General features: G+C 46.8%; 1 protein-coding gene across 3 annotated transcripts in view; it reads left to right on the top strand.

The window, feature by feature from the left end:
• The window catches only part of CCDC170 (coiled-coil domain containing 170), a 79,912-nt gene extending 64,530 nt beyond the window's left edge, over positions 1 to 15,382 (top strand). For all 3 annotated transcript variants that reach the window (XM_078610200.1, XM_078610201.1, XM_078610199.1), the window contains exon 13: positions 10,153 to 15,382. In XM_078610200.1, coding sequence (XP_078466326.1) covers positions 10,153 to 10,419 — 267 coding nt within the window. In that variant the 3' untranslated portion in view covers positions 10,420 to 15,382. The remainder of the gene's footprint in view (positions 1 to 10,152) is intronic.
• The last annotated feature ends 6,535 nt before the right edge of the window (positions 15,383 to 21,917 follow it).

Raw genomic sequence — 21,917 nt, 5'->3', positions numbered from 1 at the left:
CCCCTGTTTGAATACCGGTTAAGCCAACCCCACTTAAACCCACTCCCTGGTAGCCCCACCCCCCGTTTGTAAAGTGGTGGCGCCGAACCTCACAATAATACTATCCAGGGCCTACCTTGGCTCCTCCCACCCTCAACCAGTATATATACAAAGACTGTTTTCTTGGAATTTCTCTTACTTGATACAGCTATCGTGCTGTAACGGTTCCACCTGAAGACGGAAGCTTGTGTTGCCTCCGAAACGTCGTGATTTTAATTTTATTTTTATTTTACTTTTATTAATTTATTTTTTTACCTACGTGACTTTACCGAAAAAAACCCTAAGAATATGGTGGCGCTATGATAACCGAAATACAAAAAATACACGGCCTAACACTGAATGGGCATGAGGGTTAACCACGCAGAATAATAATAGCCAAACTAAACTCTAGTCCTACCCCTAAGCCTAGCAAACAAGCAACCAGCCATTAGTACTAACTCTCCTACTAACCCAATAAAATGTGCCAATCAGTCAATAGCACTAAGCCTTCTACACTATGGGAACCTCATTTGCCAGTAAAAATATGATAATTGGTTCTTTACCCTTCTATCTGGCAACAAAAACTGACCCCTTTTTACAAGGAGTCATGTTTGCATAGACCGCAATACCTGCAGTCATAATACAAACAAAAGAACATAACTCTGATAATGTGCACTTTCCTTAAAGTTGATTGATCCACACCCGAGACAGCTTTCCTTAGAGCCTAGTCTCATATGGGTTGGACCAGATGACGCCAAAAGGCGCACAACTCAAAGACAATGCACCATCAGAGTATGAGAGCTCGGGGCAAGCATCTACACTATGGGAACCTCATTTGCCAGTAAAAATATGATAATTGGTTCTTTACCCTTCTATCTGGCAACAAAAACTGACCCCTTTTTACAAGGAGTCATGTTTGCATAGACCGCAATACCTGCAGTCATAATACAAACAAAAGAACATAACTCTGATAATGTGCACTGTCCTTAAAGTTGATTGATCCACACCCGAGACAGCTTTCCTTAGAGCCTAGTCTCATATGGGTTGGACCAGATGACGCCAAAAGGCGCACAACTCAAAGACAATGCACCATCAGAGTATGAGAGCTCGGGGCAAGCATCTACACTATGGGAACCTCATTTGCCAGTAAAAATATGATAATTGGTTCTTTACCCTTCTATCTGGCAACAAAAACTGACCCCTTTTTACAAGGAGTCATGTTTGCATAGACCGCAATACCTGCAGTCATAATACAAACAAAAGAACATAACTCTGATAATGTGCACTGTCCTTAAAGTTGATTGATCCACACCCGAGACAGCTTTCCTTAGAGCCTAGTCTCATATGGGTTGGACCAGATGACGCCAAAAGGCGCACAACTCAAAGACAATGCACCATCAGAGTATGAGAGCTCGGGGCAAGCATCTACACTATGGGAACCTCATTTGCCAGTAAAAATATGATAATTGGTTCTTTACCCTTCTATCTGGCAACAAAAACTGACCCCTTTTTACAAGGAGTCATGTTTGCATAGACCGCAATACCTGCAGTCATAATACAAACAAAAGAACATAACTCTGATAATGTGCACTGTCCTTAAAGTTGATTGATCCACACCCGAGACAGCTTTCCTTAGAGCCTAGTCTCATATGGGTTGGACCAGATGACGCCAAAAGGCGCACAACTCAAAGACAATGCACCATCAGAGTATGAGAGCTCGGGGCAAGCATCTACACTATGGGAACCTCATTTGCCAGTAAAAATATGATAATTGGTTCTTTACCCTTCTATCTGGCAACAAAAACTGACCCCTTTTTACAAGGAGTCATGTTTGCATAGACCGCAATACCTGCAGTCATAATACAAACAAAAGAACATAACTCTGATAATGTGCACTGTCCTTAAAGTTGATTGATCCACACCCGAGACAGCTTTCCTTAGAGCCTAGTCTCATATGGGTTGGACCAGATGACGCCAAAAGGCGCACAACTCAAAGACAATGCACCATCAGAGTATGAGAGCTCGGGGCAAGCATCTACACTATGGGAACCTCATTTGCCAGTAAAAATATGATAATTGGTTCTTTACCCTTCTATCTGGCAACAAAAACTGACCCCTTTTTACAAGGAGTCATGTTTGCATAGACCGCAATACCTGCAGTCATAATACAAACAAAAGAACATAACTCTGATAATGTGCACTGTCCTTAAAGTTGATTGATCCACACCCGAGACAGCTTTCCTTAGAGCCTAGTCTCATATGGGTTGAACCAGATGACGCCAAAAGGCGCACAACTCAAAGACAATGCACCATCAGAGTATGAGAGCTCGGGGCAAGCATCTACACTATGGGAACCTCATTTGCCAGTAAAAATATGATAATTGGTTCTTTACCCTTCTATCTGGCAACAAAAACTGACCCCTTTTTACAAGGAGTCATGTTTGCATAGACCGCAATACCTGCAGTCATAATACAAACAAAAGAACATAACTCTGATAATGTGCACTGTCCTTAAAGTTGATTGATCCACACCCGAGACAGCTTTCCTTAGAGCCTAGTCTCATATGGGTTGGACCAGATGACGCCAAAAGGCGCACAACTCAAAGACAATGCACCATCAGAGTATGAGAGCTCGGGGCAAGCATCTACACTATGGGAACCTCATTTGCCAGTAAAAATATGATAATTGGTTCTTTACCCTTCTATCTGGCAACAAAAACTGACCCCTTTTTACAAGGAGTCATGTTTGCATAGACCGCAATACCTGCAGTCATAATACAAACAAAAGAACATAACTCTGATAATGTGCACTGTCCTTAAAGTTGATTGATCCACACCCGAGACAGCTTTCCTTAGAGCCTAGTCTCATATGGGTTGGACCAGATGACGCCAAAAGGCGCACAACTCAAAGACAATGCACCATCAGAGTATGAGAGCTCGGGGCAAGCATCTACACTATGGGAACCTCATTTGCCAGTAAAAATATGATAATTGGTTCTTTACCCTTCTATCTGGCAACAAAAACTGACCCCTTTTTACAAGGAGTCATGTTTGCATAGACCGCAATACCTGCAGTCATAATACAAACAAAAGAACATAACTCTGATAATGTGCACTGTCCTTAAAGTTGATTGATCCACACCCGAGACAGCTTTCCTTAGAGCCTAGTCTCATATGGGTTGGACCAGATGACGCCAAAAGGCGCACAACTCAAAGACAATGCACCATCAGAGTATGAGAGCTCGGGGCAAGCATCTACACTATGGGAACCTCATTTGCCAGTAAAAATATGATAATTGGTTCTTTACCCTTCTATCTGGCAACAAAAACTGACCCCTTTTTACAAGGAGTCATGTTTGCATAGACCGCAATACCTGCAGTCATAATACAAACAAAAGAACATAACTCTGATAATGTGCACTGTCCTTAAAGTTGATTGATCCACACCCGAGACAGCTTTCCTTAGAGCCTAGTCTCATATGGGTTGGACCAGATGACGCCAAAAGGCGCACAACTCAAAGACAATGCACCATCAGAGTATGAGAGCTCGGGGCAAGCATCTACACTATGGGAACCTCATTTGCCAGTAAAAATATGATAATTGGTTCTTTACCCTTCTATCTGGCAACAAAAACTGACCCCTTTTTACAAGGAGTCATGTTTGCATAGACCGCAATACCTGCAGTCATAATACAAACAAAAGAACATAACTCTGATAATGTGCACTGTCCTTAAAGTTGATTGATCCACACCCGAGACAGCTTTCCTTAGAGCCTAGTCTCATATGGGTTGGACCAGATGACGCCAAAAGGCGCACAACTCAAAGACAATGCACCATCAGAGTATGAGAGCTCGGGGCAAGCATCTACACTATGGGAACCTCATTTGCCAGTAAAAATATGATAATTGGTTCTTTACCCTTCTATCTGGCAACAAAAACTGACCCCTTTTTACAAGGAGTCATGTTTGCATAGACCGCAATACCTGCAGTCATAATACAAACAAAAGAACATAACTCTGATAATGTGCACTGTCCTTAAAGTTGATTGATCCACACCCGAGACAGCTTTCCTTAGAGCCTAGTCTCATATGGGTTGGACCAGATGACGCCAAAAGGCGCACAACTCAAAGACAATGCACCATCAGAGTATGAGAGCTCGGGGCAAGCATCTACACTATGGGAACCTCATTTGCCAGTAAAAATATGATAATTGGTTCTTTACCCTTCTATCTGGCAACAAAAACTGACCCCTTTTTACAAGGAGTCATGTTTGCATAGACCGCAATACCTGCAGTCATAATACAAACAAAAGAACATAACTCTGATAATGTGCACTGTCCTTAAAGTTGATTGATCCACACCCGAGACAGCTTTCCTTAGAGCCTAGTCTCATATGGGTTGGACCAGATGACGCCAAAAGGCGCACAACTCAAAGACAATGCACCATCAGAGTATGAGAGCTCGGGGCAAGCATCTACACTATGGGAACCTCATTTGCCAGTAAAAATATGATAATTGGTTCTTTACCCTTCTATCTGGCAACAAAAACTGACCCCTTTTTACAAGGAGTCATGTTTGCATAGACCGCAATACCTGCAGTCATAATACAAACAAAAGAACATAACTCTGATAATGTGCACTGTCCTTAAAGTTGATTGATCCACACCCGAGACAGCTTTCCTTAGAGCCTAGTCTCATATGGGTTGGACCAGATGACGCCAAAAGGCGCACAACTCAAAGACAATGCACCATCAGAGTATGAGAGCTCGGGGCAAGCATCTACACTATGGGAACCTCATTTGCCAGTAAAAATATGATAATTGGTTCTTTACCCTTCTATCTGGCAACAAAAACTGACCCCTTTTTACAAGGAGTCATGTTTGCATAGACCGCAATACCTGCAGTCATAATACAAACAAAAGAACATAACTCTGATAATGTGCACTGTCCTTAAAGTTGATTGATCCACACCCGAGACAGCTTTCCTTAGAGCCTAGTCTCATATGGGTTGGACCAGATGACGCCAAAAGGCGCACAACTCAAAGACAATGCACCATCAGAGTATGAGAGCTCGGGGCAAGCATCTACACTATGGGAACCTCATTTGCCAGTAAAAATATGATAATTGGTTCTTTACCCTTCTATCTGGCAACAAAAACTGACCCCTTTTTACAAGGAGTCATGTTTGCATAGACCGCAATACCTGCAGTCATAATACAAACAAAAGAACATAACTCTGATAATGTGCACTGTCCTTAAAGTTGATTGATCCACACCCGAGACAGCTTTCCTTAGAGCCTAGTCTCATATGGGTTGGACCAGATGACGCCAAAAGGCGCACAACTCAAAGACAATGCACCATCAGAGTATGAGAGCTCGGGGCAAGCATCTACACTATGGGAACCTCATTTGCCAGTAAAAATATGATAATTGGTTCTTTACCCTTCTATCTGGCAACAAAAACTGACCCCTTTTTACAAGGAGTCATGTTTGCATAGACCGCAATACCTGCAGTCATAATACAAACAAAAGAACATAACTCTGATAATGTGCACTGTCCTTAAAGTTGATTGATCCACACCCGAGACAGCTTTCCTTAGAGCCTAGTCTCATATGGGTTGGACCAAATGACGCCAAAAGGCGCACAACTCAAAGACAATGCACCATCAGAGTATGAGAGCTCGGGGCAAGCATCTACACTATGGGAACCTCATTTGCCAGTAAAAATATGATAATTGGTTCTTTACCCTTCTATCTGGCAACAAAAACTGACCCCTTTTTACAAGGAGTCATGTTTGCATAGACCGCAATACCTGCAGTCATAATACAAACAAAAGAACATAACTCTGATAATGTGCACTGTCCTTAAAGTTGATTGATCCACACCCGAGACAGCTTTCCTTAGAGCCTAGTCTCATATGGGTTGGACCAGATGACGCCAAAAGGCGCACAACTCAAAGACAATGCACCATCAGAGTATGAGAGCTCGGGGCAAGCATCTACACTATGGGAACCTCATTTGCCAGTAAAAATATGATAATTGGTTCTTTACCCTTCTATCTGGCAACAAAAACTGACCCCTTTTTACAAGGAGTCATGTTTGCATAGACCGCAATACCTGCAGTCATAATACAAACAAAAGAACATAACTCTGATAATGTGCACTGTCCTTAAAGTTGATTGATCCACACCCGAGACAGCTTTCCTTAGAGCCTAGTCTCATATGGGTTGGACCAGATGACGCCAAAAGGCGCACAACTCAAAGACAATGCACCATCAGAGTATGAGAGCTCGGGGCAAGCATCTACACTATGGGAACCTCATTTGCCAGTAAAAATATGATAATTGGTTCTTTACCCTTCTATCTGGCAACAAAAACTGACCCCTTTTTACAAGGAGTCATGTTTGCATAGACCGCAATACCTGCAGTCATAATTTTTTGAGTTGTGAGTCATGTTTGCATAGACCGCAATACCTGCAGTATTATGACTGCAGGTATTGCGGTCTATGCAAACATGACTCCTTGTAAAAAGGGGTCAGTTTTTGTTGCCAGATAGAAGGGTAAAGAACCAATTAGCACTAGCCTTATTCCTAGCTGACTGACCAATCAGCCACGAGCAGAGTACTAATTTGACCTATGACCCGATAAGACGAACCGAGCATTCACTCGTACTAACTCTACCTATAACCCATAACCCGAACCAACCTGTCTGCAAGCCCACTTCAAACCTAACATCCCCTTGGGCGTTTCGCCAGGGCCCTCGATTACTTCGTATTTTTTGTTCGTGCTCCACATTTGGTGTGAGCAGCACCATCCTTGCATGTGTAGTAAAGGGTCCCTTAATAGTTATTTTGATTAAAGTATTGATATGAATCATCAGGGATGGGGGTGTGGGTCTCAACAGCTGTACAATATTCACTTCAACGAGTCAATCACGCTGCCCATTGAACCCAATTAGCCGTCTGCAAGGATCTAAGCCCCCATAACGAATGTGGAAATTAAACTAACAAGTCATTTAAAAAAACACTTAAAAGAGCCTTGCCTCAGTTAGAGAGATTCAGAGTTTGGATGTGCAAGTTGTCTCATCGCGGGAGATGTTGGAACTGTAACCTTGGGTTTGTGACGTGGGCAGCATTAGGTACGCGATTGCCAATAGCAGCTTCGCGGCACCAGGTTTCAAAACATGTTTTTAGCAGCTCGGCGAGCTGAGCTGGCACTGCTTAGTTCCTGCGTTCGAAGCCAAGCAGCTGCCTGTGATTTTAAACCGGGTCCTTGAGTGTAGTAGTTGATGGTCTCAGACCGGTACACGAAATTACTGCATGCGAAAAAATAATCCATCACGTTGGATTTGGTTCTGCACGTAAATTTGCTAAATCCCTGCTCCTGAGAATTAAAATATTTGGTTTGACTGCCACGTGACGAGCGATACTCTCATACGCAGAGCAGTGTGGCAAAGCGCTACCCTCTACTGCGTGGACCTCTGCTTTCCATGGGCCATTCTTCAACACGGAGGGTTGCACTGCTCTAGGAGACATCCGAATGAATTCTTTGTGACGTGATGCCGATCGCGCGGTCGGGGTCGTGACAAACAAACAAAGACTTTTTTTGACGCGATGATGAAAATGTAAAAGGTCAAAAAAAGATTGATCTTTACACGGAGCGTGTTATTTTCCAAAGCCTGCCACCCTCGTACGAAACGTGATCCGCTTCATGGTAAATTATTGCCATTGCTGGACGCTATGTGGAAGAGCCTCAGGTTGTGGGGGGTGTTTAGTTTGTGAAGGACCATGTTTATAATTGATGAATTCCATCCTTTTAACTCCAGGGAAATTGCAACATTCTCAACGAGGACACTTTCACCGTTTGAAAGTGTGCGGATTAACGATAGCGATGAACTGACTACACAAAGTGACAGGACTTCTCGACGAAGCCTGGAAAGTAGGGCTTAATGCAATTACGAGCAACATCTCGATTTAAGAGCACCAAATTCGCCAGACAAGTGATGACGCCTGTCGAAAATAAGCAGTTTGAAAACACTTGAGAGTTTGTGTATCTAGAGCAGTTATATAAGACCACCCGCAGTCGTAGTTATAACATCAATAGGCGGGCGAGAGCAGGTCGTGGTGCCTTTGAAAGACTGAACTTGGTAACGAAAAACAACATCACAAAGCCTCTCCCATCACCTTCCGTCCAGCGGCACACATGGGAACAGCTGAGACTTTTTTTTTTTTATAACTGCAATGTCGTGTTATCCGTTTAAGTCTAATAAACGAACCGATATATTTGGGAGATTAATCGATTACTAAACCCATTGGAGAGCCCAATATACATAATGCATAATACTTTCAGCCCTTGACAGTTTGATTTGTTGCGGACGGATGTTTATTTACGCTGGAATTGATCAAATTCCATCTCCCACTGTATGTTCTACTGTGGCGGCTTCTTCGCATGTCACCGCGAGAGCCCACATTTTTATCCAGGAGAACTCCTCTTACCCATGGCCCTATTATCTGCAACTTCTATTATTCCCGACAGCTGTAGGGTCTGAAAAAACTCATTATCCGTGGGCCCTATTCCTCCTGTTCTCCGTGTCTCTTCCTATGAGTCTGTGGAACGCCATCCTATCATCCACATTTGTTTCATGAATTAAAGAAGTCGATCCTCCGATCGTCCGTGGGGTTATCTGCAATTGTTTTACCCACTAGAGTTAAATTACGGATACCCTCCCTCCACATCACCGTGGATAACAGCAGCGCTTCTGGGAGTGTAAATAATGAGCAACTAAATTGTACATCAAATGTCCGGCATGCAAGCAACAATGGACTCGTGTCTGATTAAGTTGACGCAAGCACTTCAATTGAGCCGAGGTTTGCTGCGTCCTCTTGACATCGTGAAAGAGGAGAGCCCAGGGTACAGCAAACACTGCAGACGGTACAAAATTAGCATCTAATGCGACGATGGCATCACACAACAACAATAACACGACGGCTTCAAACGCATCACCAAGCAACCGGCACAAACTTGGTCAAGCGACGTGGGAGGGGGGGTGAACACATTTATTTACACAGCACAGTCCTCGATCCGTTGGAAATGTGTCAGTTTTTTTTGTTGAGCCCCGATCACTTAAACTGCACTGACAAGGGATGGCAGCACATGGCTCCTTCTGACTCTACATTTTGTCTCCTGTCCATCTGGGGGATGGTTGACTTCAAGAAACGCAGTGAAGCCGTAGTCAGCCTTGCAGGGTGATGGGGGGGGGCACAACACAGTCAATGCTAAACAAACGTTAAGCAATTCTGAATGGAATGAGTAATGCTATTTCGGTATATTGAACTCCTTTCACACGGTGCATTCTGCTCTAGCTCTTACCCCCACCCTACTGCAACTAGAATCAAATACTGTACCAACATCTTTTGACTTTATGAATAATTTAGAAGAGGGGGGGGGGCTGACTCTTCACTCTTCAGCCCCCCCCCTGTTCTAAGATCCCCGAGTAGTACCCACCCCCCTCTGCCCCCCCCCCCTCTGCCGACGCTACAGGGCTGTTTGTTTGTCATGTTTCTTTCATCTCTGTTCCCCTCCCATTCCACGCACTTACAAGTCCTCCGGCCCACATTAGGGCTGCCACTCTTGATTTCAACAAAATTCACCTACTCCAGCCGCTCAGCGACTCGTGCAATATTTGCCGTACCCGGCATACCGCATTCAGTATGCCTCCGGCGCCTTTCTCTTTTCCCAATGCACCAGGTACACATTTAAGGCTGAATTGACATAGGGGAGCCCCAGGACTTGTTAAAATATCCGCCACTGTTATTGGTGGACACACATACACACACGCAAAGACAAAATAAACAAAGATCCGCCATATAGCCTTAAAAAGACTTTTGGGGCAAGTGCTGTTAGTGAGCACTGTGGCGCACGAGTGAGTGGGTGGCCAGCATCACGCCGACACGCATACACGGACATACACACCGGCACACACAGACACGGAGAGGCACCAGCAACCCGCAGTGCGTTCGTTGAGAAACCGAGCCCTGGCAGAGAGGCGGAGAGACGACGCGTATTAACCGACGATTGCGCGTTCCTCGCCGCGTCGTCTCACCCCGTCCCGCCATTATCGCCCCTCGTGCAGCTGCTGGACTTCCGCGAGGTGGTGGGCCGCACGCTGGGCCTGGACGTGGCCTCACTGGCCGTGCCGGACTACGAGGTGGTGGCGCGACTGGAGCGCCTCGTCCGCGCGCAGCACGCCAGCGTGGCCACGGCGGCGGCGCTCGACGGCTCTCTGGAGCGGCTGCACGGCGGCTTCCGCGCCGGCTACCGTGGCCAGCAGCACGAGCCGCGTGCGCGCTCCGTGTCGCCCGTGCGCGCCTACGGCTCCGTTGACGCCGACAGGTTTTGACGTGGGGCCGGAGTCACCGCCACCGCCGCCGTCACCGCCGCGGTGGGAGGTGGTGGGGGTTGCGCTGCGCGAGGCAGTCGAGGGGGGTAGATCGGCATCAATCGGTCAGGATAAGGGTTGGCATTTGTAGTCCTTCGCCAACTAAAAGTGCCTTACGTTACGTCTCGTCTCAGCCATTCCATTGCCCTGCTGCAGTCTAGCCAAGGGGAGCCCTAGTGGCAGCTGTCCCTGTGAGGCACCAGGTATGCGCAGCAACGGCCTGCAAGTGGACATAGGCTGCCAGTAGAGGGTTAATTTACTACGTGGGTCTTCACAATTGCGAATAATTGATCAAATTCGGATCATTTGGACCGTGTTGTTGGCACACATTGCACTTTTTTCAGATAAAGTCTCGGGATCGTGAACGCCCACTGAAGCCATGGCCCATGTTTATGGTTAATGCACCCGCAATATTTACCAAGGTGGCCGCGGGGCTCTAACCGCGAACAATTGCAAAAAGCTGGCAAACTCGCTAGGGCTCGTCGGTGAGCTCGCATTTCTGCTCACGCCCCCCCCCCCACTATTTCTGCTCTTCACCCCCCACAACCTGATTCCCACACACGAAGTCGTGCCGCACACCCGATAGCCATGCCTCTAGCTGTGTGGCAGCACAGGATGGAACGAGAGTGGCACTCGCGTATTCCTTTACAACAACAAAAATGTTGAATCGCTGTAAAAGCCTTCGGCGTGTGACAGTCCGTATGAGCGCACGTCACACGGGCGTTAGCAATGAGCCATGTAGTTTTACACTCACACGGGATGGTTTACCGCTCTGTGCCTTCCACTTGCCGTACGAAGAACCTACCTCTTGTTGGTGTGTACACAAGGCCCAACGCACCAGGCGGCCACAAGCGTGCGGTGCCATTGAAGGTAGAACGGATAATGGTTCGCACATGGCTCGACTTGAGCAGGGTCGTTTCAATTTCATTTCCATTTATTAGGTACAACCTTGTGAGCCATGCGGCTCTTGACTCGGGTGCAACCGCAACAAAACTAAAAACATGAACAAGAAACATCTTAAAGTGACTACACGCAACAGAAAAATCCAGGAAGAAACAGCAAAGTCTTCCGTAAGGGCATGGGAAAAGAGACGGTGGGATTCCAGTGCGGAGCGGTGCGAGGACAGAAATAGATTGAGAGATGTTTTGGGTGCAGTTCCAGTGATGAAAAACAATAGGTTTGGTGGTGCTGCATTGACAGCGGTGCACAAGCGCAATTAACAAACAACAAATTCAACACACTCCTCAATGACACTGCCTGAAAATAAAAAAATATATACGCGTGCAATCTGTGACATTTTAGGCATTGGTCATTTTTTTCTCTGTGCTATGAAGAAGGCCTATTGTCCAAAAGATGTGCCGATTACATCCAGTATATATATTTCTGTCTTTCAAGGCAGTAATTTTGTATCATTGTGTTGAGTTTGGCATAACGCAGCCAGGATGAGATGAAACCGTCAGTCTGGTAGAACGAGCCCATTGACGAGGGTGCAGGAATAAACGGAGTGATGTTCACGTGAACAGTAGCCATGGTGAGTGGCGGTAGAAAAGTGATAGGGAGGCGATTGACTGCCCGGGTTGAGGGAGCGAGTGGCTGGAGTGAATCAGTGAGTGCCAGATCATCAGTCAACGCTGCCTGCTCTACCACCGAATTATATAGAGTAGAGTGAGATAGCAACTCCGTGCTCCGCCCCATGAATAAATCATTACATGCACGTAGCCTGCAGCGCTGTGTTTTGGGACGTTACGGAAACGTATTACCTGCCTAACGCCCAGAATACTAAGAGATTCATCAGTCGTAGGCACCAAAGGAAATGGTTTCCCTAAAATTCATGGTAGAAAGTGGCGGGCATATCATCATCATCATTTGTTACACCTGTGTTTGCAACGGTAACCTTTATAAAGCAACGCAGCTGCTTCAGAAATCTGTGGAACATCCGTTGACCCGCGTATCAATTTGAATTTTCCGCAGGCTGTGCCTGTCAGTAAGACATCCAGTAATGGCATACGCATGCAATTGGGATACGTTTTCAACTATTGAAATGGCATTTTCAGGAATTAAAAAGGTACATTTTATATTGTTTAATGTTGCCTTTGCTCTGACTATACAGTACTGGCGTTTGTTGTGATAATATACCATTTGCGTAAATCTGCCAAAAAAATACAGAAAATACCTTTTGCAGGACGAATCTTTTTTGCTCGTGTGGCACAGGATAAATATAGTTCGAAGGTCACGGTTATGGTTTTTTCCCTCGCGTTACGATTTTCGAGGCTACGATTACCTGTTAGGCAGCCATGGCAACCAGCAGTATGCAGAGTGTTTTTTTGTAAAAAGTCATCTGAATTTCATGAGCTGCACTGTCTCAGAATTCACTGTGGAAAAGTCTCCGCATCCGTCAACACGTGAGGTAGCTTGTCCTAATAAACAAAACAAAAACTAAACTATTTTTTATTTTACCATGTAAGGCCCACTGAACTATTTCGCTCTTTATCAGAAGCAACCTGGCCACAAAAGATAGCTCAAAGAAGTGGCTTATCATCAAGTGGACATTTATTGCAGCCAAATACTCTAAACGCACGTTTCTAAATGCAGAGGGGAAAAACCGGAGGACGCGGTGGAAAATCCACTCGACCACAGGAAGCAACATACAAACTCCAAATATACAGGGTCGAGATCGAACCCACAATCTCCCGTATACCAGGCGAGGTAGTTAACATCTCGACACCACTGCGACGTTTTACGAGTGCAGGCAATTCGCCAGCTAGAGAGCCCCGACATATTAGTTTGCAATAATGCAATTTTACTTGTACCCGTGGACCGTTTATAATTCCGCAAATCAGATTATAATAGACATGCATCAAAGCTTTTAGAGTCGGGGGCAGAAAAATAATACGTGACCGTTGGAACCGTAAATCTTCATTTGTTTTCAGCCATGATCAATCAACTGCTGGATGAATCCACCTCCGATTAGCACGGTTGGCTATGCACAGTGCGAAAAAAGTTCAACAAATATACAGCCGTTGAAATCCTGCGATGATAATAATCCACCTAGTCAACTGCACGTGATGTGATTTCATTGCTCCATCATTCTTGATGCAGCCACTTTCTCACCGTCCCATTCACCGCCGACCACTGTTCCTCGTTGACTAAATAATTTTAGACAGCGTTGGCGGCGATCGTTGCCCGTGCAGTTGCTGTCATTTGTAAAAAAATGAAATGTGGTCGTTGTTAGGTGCCTGTGAATTGCGCACACAAATTCACTTCACCTCGGAAGTTTCTATCTCGCGTGAAGTTCCCTGGAGAAATCCCCCCGCCCCCCCCCCCGTAGCAACTCCAATTATCACCGCGGCCAGGAAAATTAGAAAACACATCCCTCTTAATTATTCGCATCGCATTGTTCATGGCGTACAAAACTAAAATGGGATCGCATATGTGTTTTCGCCAAAAGATTGGATAAAAAAACACAATTTAATTTGCAGATGTGTTCAAAGGTGTGAGTCAATCGACCAAGGTAAGACGTTCGATAAAAATAACAGTCGTGAAAAGCTTTTATTTTATTATTTCTAATAACATTGTATGACCTTATTCATATTATTATTATTTTCTGAAGGTGAAAAACAACACGTTTCCGTGTTGCAGGGGAAGCTGCGATCTTGTCAATGTTCGCAGTCCACTGGACTGGCAATCCAGTGCTCGTTGGTTCGATTTAATGGGGCAGGTTTCTCAAATCCCCTCCCCCCTACCCCCCTGTCCGTGTACATCACAGTCGATTGGCAGCATGGGAGAGGAGGTCAAATGCCCTCTAGAGGAGGGCTCTCGAGAGCTCCCTCTAGCGGAGGTAATTGTATCCTCTCAAGTCGATCTTTAACAGTTGACTTACAACAAATGTCAATAATAAAAATGGCAAAAATAGAATGCACAAACATCAACGACTCTCAAACGTCTCTAAGCCACTTGTTTACGTGTTTTTGTTTAAATTCTCAGACATTAACACTATCCACATAAGGCAATAAGCCGATATTATTCCACTTTAACGGAAATAATAAAAACACGTTCTGCTCGCAAAGGCCTCGGCTTACGTGATGGCATAATACAAAACGCAGAAAGGTCATCCCAATAACATCACCGTTACATTTGTTATATAATTTAAGGGTCACAAGGAATGACCCATGTTAGATGTGAGACTGTCTGGGGACACCATGTCCTGTCGGCTGTGGCTGGGAGGTGGATTCGCAGACTGGCTCTTCAATGATCTCTGGTTTCCTTCCACACGCCACTCATTCATTGACTTGGCCACACATCCCAATGTAGCAGGGACCTCCGATTAGCACGGTTGGCTGCGTACGGTGCAAAATAAGTTGAACTGCGTACGTACAGGAACTCCTGAATAAAGAGCCTTGTGACTCGGTGTGGCTCTTAGATGGCATTTGTATACGTCATTGTAAACTGCAGGTTCAACGAAATGTGGGCCTGGCGTCTACATACAGCCATTACCCAGCCCTCTGGCTACAGCGACGAGAGCCATGTTATTTTTACTTAATTATCACAATTACATTTTTAAATAATAGAACTTGTTACTTTTTCTAATGTGATCACTAAGGGTTGTTGTGCCTGTTATTATTCATTGTTTGCAAGCATATAATTGTAATTTGATGTTGTGTACAAGTGAAAAATTTGCATTTTATTCATTAGGTTTTGTATGATTATCGTCATGAAATTGTCCAGGTGATGTGTTTTTCCTGTACAAAATCTTCCGTTTTCTGTCAGTTTTGAAATGGAAATTGATTGACGGTACGGTAATGCGTCTTGAAGTGGTGTCACGACGCATTTCAATTTGCATACTCATCAGTCATTCTGACAGCAGCGAAGGGAAACAACGTTTATGCACTTAAGGAGCTGTCTGAAATAAAACATCTCTTGGGAATAGCTGACGTCGCCTGCGATCGCTTCGACTGTTATGCGTAGGTTGAGCAGCGGCGAAGGAGATCAGTTGCATCCCGCTTCTCAGGCCCCGAGGGCAGACTCCCAAAGGCTCTTGCAAGCCCCGGGGGCAGACTCCTTCATCGTCGGGGTTGTTCAATGCAAACATTGCTCAGCTGGTGCTGTCCCTCTCCCGCCCTATCCGATCTGCACGGAGAGACGTTGGGTTATATCAATGTTTTGGTAAATGGGTGCAAGTCACATACTCTTGAGACTAGAGAAGCATTGGAGGTGGGGGGGTGGGGGAAGCGAAATAAATGGCAGTGAAATGCGTGCCCCGATTCTAAAGTCGGTATCTTATCGGATGAATTCACTGGCGCGTTTAGACTTTCTTGATGAGGTTACCCGGTGCAATAATGGCAGTGGCTCAGGGGCTGGGAAAACTTCTTGTCAGATTTTCAAAGACTGGCGTGCTGACGAAATCAATTCTAAATCGTGGCTGATATTCTTTAATATTCATTCAAACCGGTGGTTTCCTGCAGTTTCCTTTTAAAACGTCTCAGAAACGAACGAAATTACTTACGCCTTATTGATCTTCGTAGAAATATTCCGGTTCACGTTCCCCGTGAGAGCTGTACCTTTTTAAAGCTGTTGCTGTGTGCAACGTAGCCTAGTCGGTTTTTTGTTTCATTATTGATCATAAAGCAAACTAATTTCTACACTAAAAATAACAGGTTTTCACCGTCGCTTAGCAGGAAATGAAGATCTCAGCGTTCTTCTCCTTGGCAGTGAAAAGGCCTGTTTTTACTTTTCATTGTATATTTGGAGTTTGTGTGTCTCTCTCTCCGTGGTCACGTGGATTTTTCCCCGGGCCCTCCACTTTTTCTCTCCACATTTAGAATCGACATGCGTTTAGAGTTATTTTTGCCTGCTTCAAATTTCCACGTGATGATAAGCCACTTCAGTGAGCTATCATTTGCAGCCAGGTGGCTTCTGAAAAGGAGCTATGCAGCTCAGTGGGCCTTACCTGGTAAAATAAAAAGAGTTAGCAACGGTTAATAGTAGTAGTTTATCTGTTGTTTTTCATTGGAACCTGTCATTGTGTGTATAGACTCACTCGTGCTGCTGTGGAGCGATGGTTCGCACAGTGGACACAGTTTGATATCCGGATGTCGCCGGTTTGATTCGATCTCCAGGCACAACCATTTCTCAACTTCCCACCCCACCACTGCTTCAGCACATCCAACAGTATCAATGGCTACACCACTAAACTAAAGAAACTAAACTAAAGCTATTTTTTATTTCACCGTATAGCTCAGTTGTGCCTTACCTAATAAAATCTAAAATGTTTTGCTTAGTTTAGACCTGGCGATAAATGATAGTTCAACACAGTGACCTATCGTGTGGAAATGTTTACCAGCCAAATACTCTAAACGCATGTTTCTAAATGTTAGAGGGAAAACCCGGAGGACCCGGAGAAAAATCCACATGACCACAGGGAGAACGTGTAAACTCCCAATATACATACTCTTTGGTTCTTTCGGTAAAGTCACGTAGGTATAAAATAAAATAAATCACGACGTTTCGGGCGCAACACAAGCATCCGTCATCAGGTAGGAAAGCATGGTTTGCTGCTGATGCAGACGGGTTTTAAAAGGTTTGAAATGGGTGTAGCCAAAGGGTCCCAATATACAGGTGTCAGGGTCGGGATCGACCTCCTGTATACCAGGCGAGGTAGTTAACATCTCGCCACCGTGGCGCCACTAAGTCCATCATGGACGACAGTTAATGATCGGAAGTGCTGCGTGCAGTGGGGTAAGGTGTGGGTGACTGCCACCTCCTCCAAGACGTCTGGCCAGCTTGGAAGAGTAGGCCAAAACACCTCCCTAGGAGGGGTCTTTTGTGCTTCCTTTCCTGGAGGCCCTTCCATGAACAGTGTCGTGAAAAAGTAAATGCAAGGCAAAGTCGTTACCTTTTGGGACAACTTCACCGAAGCAGAAACGTGACATATATCTCCAGTTAATACAGTACTTTAACACGGTCCAACACGAAACAAATTTCTCAGAAACCTAGAAATTCTAAGAGATATATGGACTACAAGGGGGTCCGCCATCAGATTGCTTATTGGCACGTCCGTAATTTGAAAGTAAGCGTGCTGCAGCCGTGTCGGGCAATTGTTGTGAGCCCGCGACCAGCCCACGCTATCGACTCTTCTGCCCTCTCAAGCGTCCGCTGCGGCAACGGCGTCGCCAGTGAGTTATTCCAGACAGGGCCCGCCCTCGTTGTGTTGCTGGTGAGCATGCGTATCGTCGCACGTGCTCACCAGCACCAGCCACGGAGAATAGAATCGTTAATCATTTCAGCGTGGAGCTGTCCCGTGGGGCTGAGCTTTAAGTTCATTTATTTGGTAGAGCCCTGTGAGCCATTCGGCTCTTGAATCGGGTGCAACCGCAACAAACAAAAACATGAACAAGAAAACATCTTAAAGTGAATATGTGACTGTGCAAACAGAAAATCCAAGAAAAGACAGCAAAATATTGCAGAGAAAGCACCGTTACACACCAACGCTGTGTGCAAAAATCCCAGTGGGATGCAAGTCAAACAACAACAACCACAAGACAACTTAGATTAAGGCCATCAGTCTTACTCCGTACTACAACAAACAAACATAGCCAAACCCCAAAAAACTTTTCGAAATCACCAAAATAAAGCCATGAAAGCAATGAAACAGCCCCCCGGTGAAGCAGCAGCAGCAGCGGAGAAGTAATACTCCGGAATAAAAAATATATATTCACACACCCCTCCGCCTCCACCATCTGAATGTGGTGTGGAGTTGGTGGTCGAAGGGAGGGGGGATTCCCAGATACGATCCATCAGAAATAAAGATCTGCTCACAGAATGCATGCTTGCTTAGTCCGAGGCAAAATCTAACTTGATGTGCTTGTGTGCTAGTCTCCATTTTCCTGTGGCCAGTTAGCCAGATGACCAGATGGATTTATTGTTGTGTTTAGTTTGTTGTCCTTACCCCCCCACCCCACACCTCCGATTAGCACGGTTGGCTACGTACGGTGCGAAAACAATAAACATACATACTGTGCAATTGTTTTGCTCACTGCTGCCCAGGGCCTGCAAGCAAATGACAAAACAAATCCATGTCAACAAACGGAGACCAACCTTTTGCTTGCACCCATTCACACAAGGCGGGCACATTTTCAAGTAGTCCACAGAGCAAAGCGCACACGGGTGCCATTCGGCACGCTTAATACCGGTTGCTGTAAAACCGTGGCTTTTTTTTTAAGCCGCATTTCAAACTGAAAAAACACATTGCTGATTTCGTCAAGGAACATAAGCCATCACGCGAATTCCGGTCATCCTCGCAGCGGCTTTTGGCTGGACATCGAAGCAAAGACGGTCACCGCATCGCGTGTGTTCAGATGCGCTTCTGCGGCCGTCTGGAATTCTCCTCCTGACGTTAGGAAGCCATGATGCACTTTTAAATCTCGATTGAAAATGCATGTCTCAGCCTTGCTGTGCGCTACGTTGCACCACTATCCGAGTAGATAACCTCGCATTCAATAAACCTTCAGAGCCAGGGTGAACATCCGACTCCAAACGTATTTAATGAATTGAACGAGGTAAAACTGATGGATAAACAGCACAAAATACAGCATGTTAATACTTGGAATATCAATACAATGAATGAACACTACAGCATCATAACATTGTCTTAGCATGAAACTCAACAATAGATCCTGGATGGACCAGGCACCTATATTAGTACTGAATAGCTATACAAGAGAATAAGCTACTGTATTAAATAAGGTCACATCGTATAATCACCATACTGCAGCCTAAATGTACAGCACTGCACATAACACTGAACTGTGGGTGAGATAGTTTGTCATCCTTGCTCTCAAAATCGCAATAAGGTTACATGGGTACAAGTCTGACTCGACTTATTCAATTACAAGTAACATTCACAATAATACAAGTGGCAGGCTTCGTTGTTAACTAGGCCTCATATTTATCATAACAATTTAACAGCGTTATAAAGGCCATTCTATCATTATAACAGTATTCCCAGTATTATAACAACATAACGATCTTACAGACAATGCTTCTTAAAGTTCCACAATGAACAGATGCACCTGTCTTCACTGAGACGCTATGTGTGCCTCCATTTATACTCTGTGTAATGGCTGACACCCTGCCGCATGGCTTAGAGGATGTCAAATCGTAACTTCCTGGTCACGTGACCAAACTCAACATCAATACAGGAAATTCCTGTGTACGCACACCCCCACACCTGCCGTGAGACAGAACAATTCATTTATTTAGAACTGCTTCTTGCTGTGCTTAGTTTGTCGTCCTTCCCTCTCCCCGCACCTCCGATTTAGCACGGTTGGCGACGTGCGGTGCCAAAGAAGTTCAACATACATGCATACAAAAAAGCAGCCAGAACAGGAGTGGTGGGTGGGTGGGTGGTTGGGGTTCACGCTGCACTGGTTGAACCAGCCCGTGGTGCCAGGGGCTTGTCGTGTGACCGCACACAGCCTCGGAGTCGCACAGCGAGCATGCGCGCGGCGCAGTCCAGCTTGTGACAGCCTGCCAGATGTGACTGGTTGTGTGTGAGGGTCGCTAGCCCCCGAGATCCCTCCCTCGGTACCCCTAACGGCCGGGTTAACCTCATTACTCACCCCCTCGCTGCTAGGCGAACCGCTGCTGCGTTCTTCACTCATGGGGTGAGAGCCGTCGCTCCAGGATTCCCCTCCCCCGCGGGTCCGCGTAGTAGGCATGGTTAATTACGTACGCGCACACCCACACACAGCTCTGCGCAGCACTCACTCAACCCTGACTACTCACGCTAGAATCGCGCACCTGTATTATACCCGTCGTGAACGTGCGCGCACACACACATACAGCTCCACACGCGATACCCACTCTTGCGCCGCTCTGCGCCGCGCTCGCCGCTCACGTTATGATCGCGCACCTGGGGTACGCTGATTACGCACGCCGCGAGCTTACGCATACACAGTACCACACGCGTTCACACTTATAACACGAGATCACACGAGGCCACGATCAGCTATTAATGATTTATTGTCTGCTACGTGGGACTGGTTGTTGAGTCAGTATGAATCGACGAGGCTGCCTACTCTACTAGCCCGGAACCTATTCCCTATTTATCGTTCACGAAACACTTTTACCTCCTTACTCACGGTTTGAGGCACTCGACGTTCCGTGGGTTTTCCTCGCTGCTTGCCTCGACACGTCGCACGGACGTCCGGAGGGCAGAGCTGGGGCAGTCCGGGACGTTGGCTTCTCGGAGCAAGACCCGATTTCCCCTTGGCGCTCCCCATTTATCCTGATTCCCGGACCCCTACCCCCTTCCCACGCACCGTGCGCCTTCGCTATGCTAATTAATCCTTTGTCCGCGCGGCGTGAACTCCAAACAATGGCACGCGCCCCCCTCGCCCGGGCCAGGCAGCTCCGCGGTGCCTTTGTTCTGCTAATCAATGAGCGACCTGCACGGCGCAAATTCCAATCAATCCTTTTCTCACGCAGGCCCCCATCATCGAGGTTCATGCGGCGGTGTCCATCACAAAGGCCCGTCGTGGGAAGCTGTGCATGGCTCCTCGCGCGCCTCCCCTCTCCCAATTATTTATACTAATAGCCTTATCCTTTAACTCCCCTAACAATGGTGCCTGCGCGCTCAAGCGTAATTATCCCAACCCTCCATGACTATGCGCAACAGCTCCTGCGGTCCCGCTATTCATGCTGTCCCGTCCCTCCCCTGCTTGCCCCGTCGACCCGTGGGGGTGTGTGTGGGGGGAAAATGCACCTCAACCGCGGTGGCCAAATGCCCCATGCCGCGACCACACCATATTACGGCTGGTCGCAGCGCCGCGGCGCAACGTAGCACGGGGGAGGTCGTCCAATTCCCTGATCGCCGGAAACCGTGAGAGTTAACCCCGATAAGGGTTTCTCGGATAAAAACCGGTCGGCCAGGTGACCTCCCCTCGGAGCTCTATGGGGGGGGGGGAATGCGTGCGGGTGTGTTCGTGTGAGGTGAGGTGAGGGGGACGCGGGGTTGGCTCCGTTGTTTGGTGGTGGCGAAGTCGGGGGTTTGGGCGCCTGCCGAACGGCTTCGTGGCTGCGGCATCACATAGCCCCCCGAGGTGCCAGTCCCCGTCCCGGGTTGACTGGAGCACCTCGCTTGGGCCGCGCCCACGAGGAAACGTTGCGGGGTTCGGGGGATCCGTCCGGACCTGGTGGCTGGCCTCGTGGCGGGTGGTTCCGTCCTCTGTAGCTCCTGCGGCGGTCTCCTCCTCCACTCCAGCGGCTCTCCCCGTCCTCCGGCACCTGTGGGCTGGGGCACAAACTCAGCAGCGGAAGGGTTTAGTGGCCGCCGTCCTCGTCGCCCCCGGCCCCGCCCGGGGCCCCTCGGAGCCCGGGGCTCCGTGGGGCCCATATACTGCGCGAGGCCCCCGGGCACGGGGGGTGGGGGGACCCCGGGGTTTCGGGGTACTTGGACGGCG

This window comes from Lampetra planeri, chromosome 33 (genome assembly GCF_965212315.1).
Source record: "Lampetra planeri chromosome 33, kcLamPlan1.2.h2, whole genome shotgun sequence".
Taxonomy (NCBI): Eukaryota; Metazoa; Chordata; class Hyperoartia; order Petromyzontiformes; family Petromyzontidae; genus Lampetra; species Lampetra planeri.
The sequence above is the reverse complement of the archived record's forward strand: the minus strand, read 5'-3'. Positions and strand labels throughout refer to the sequence as shown.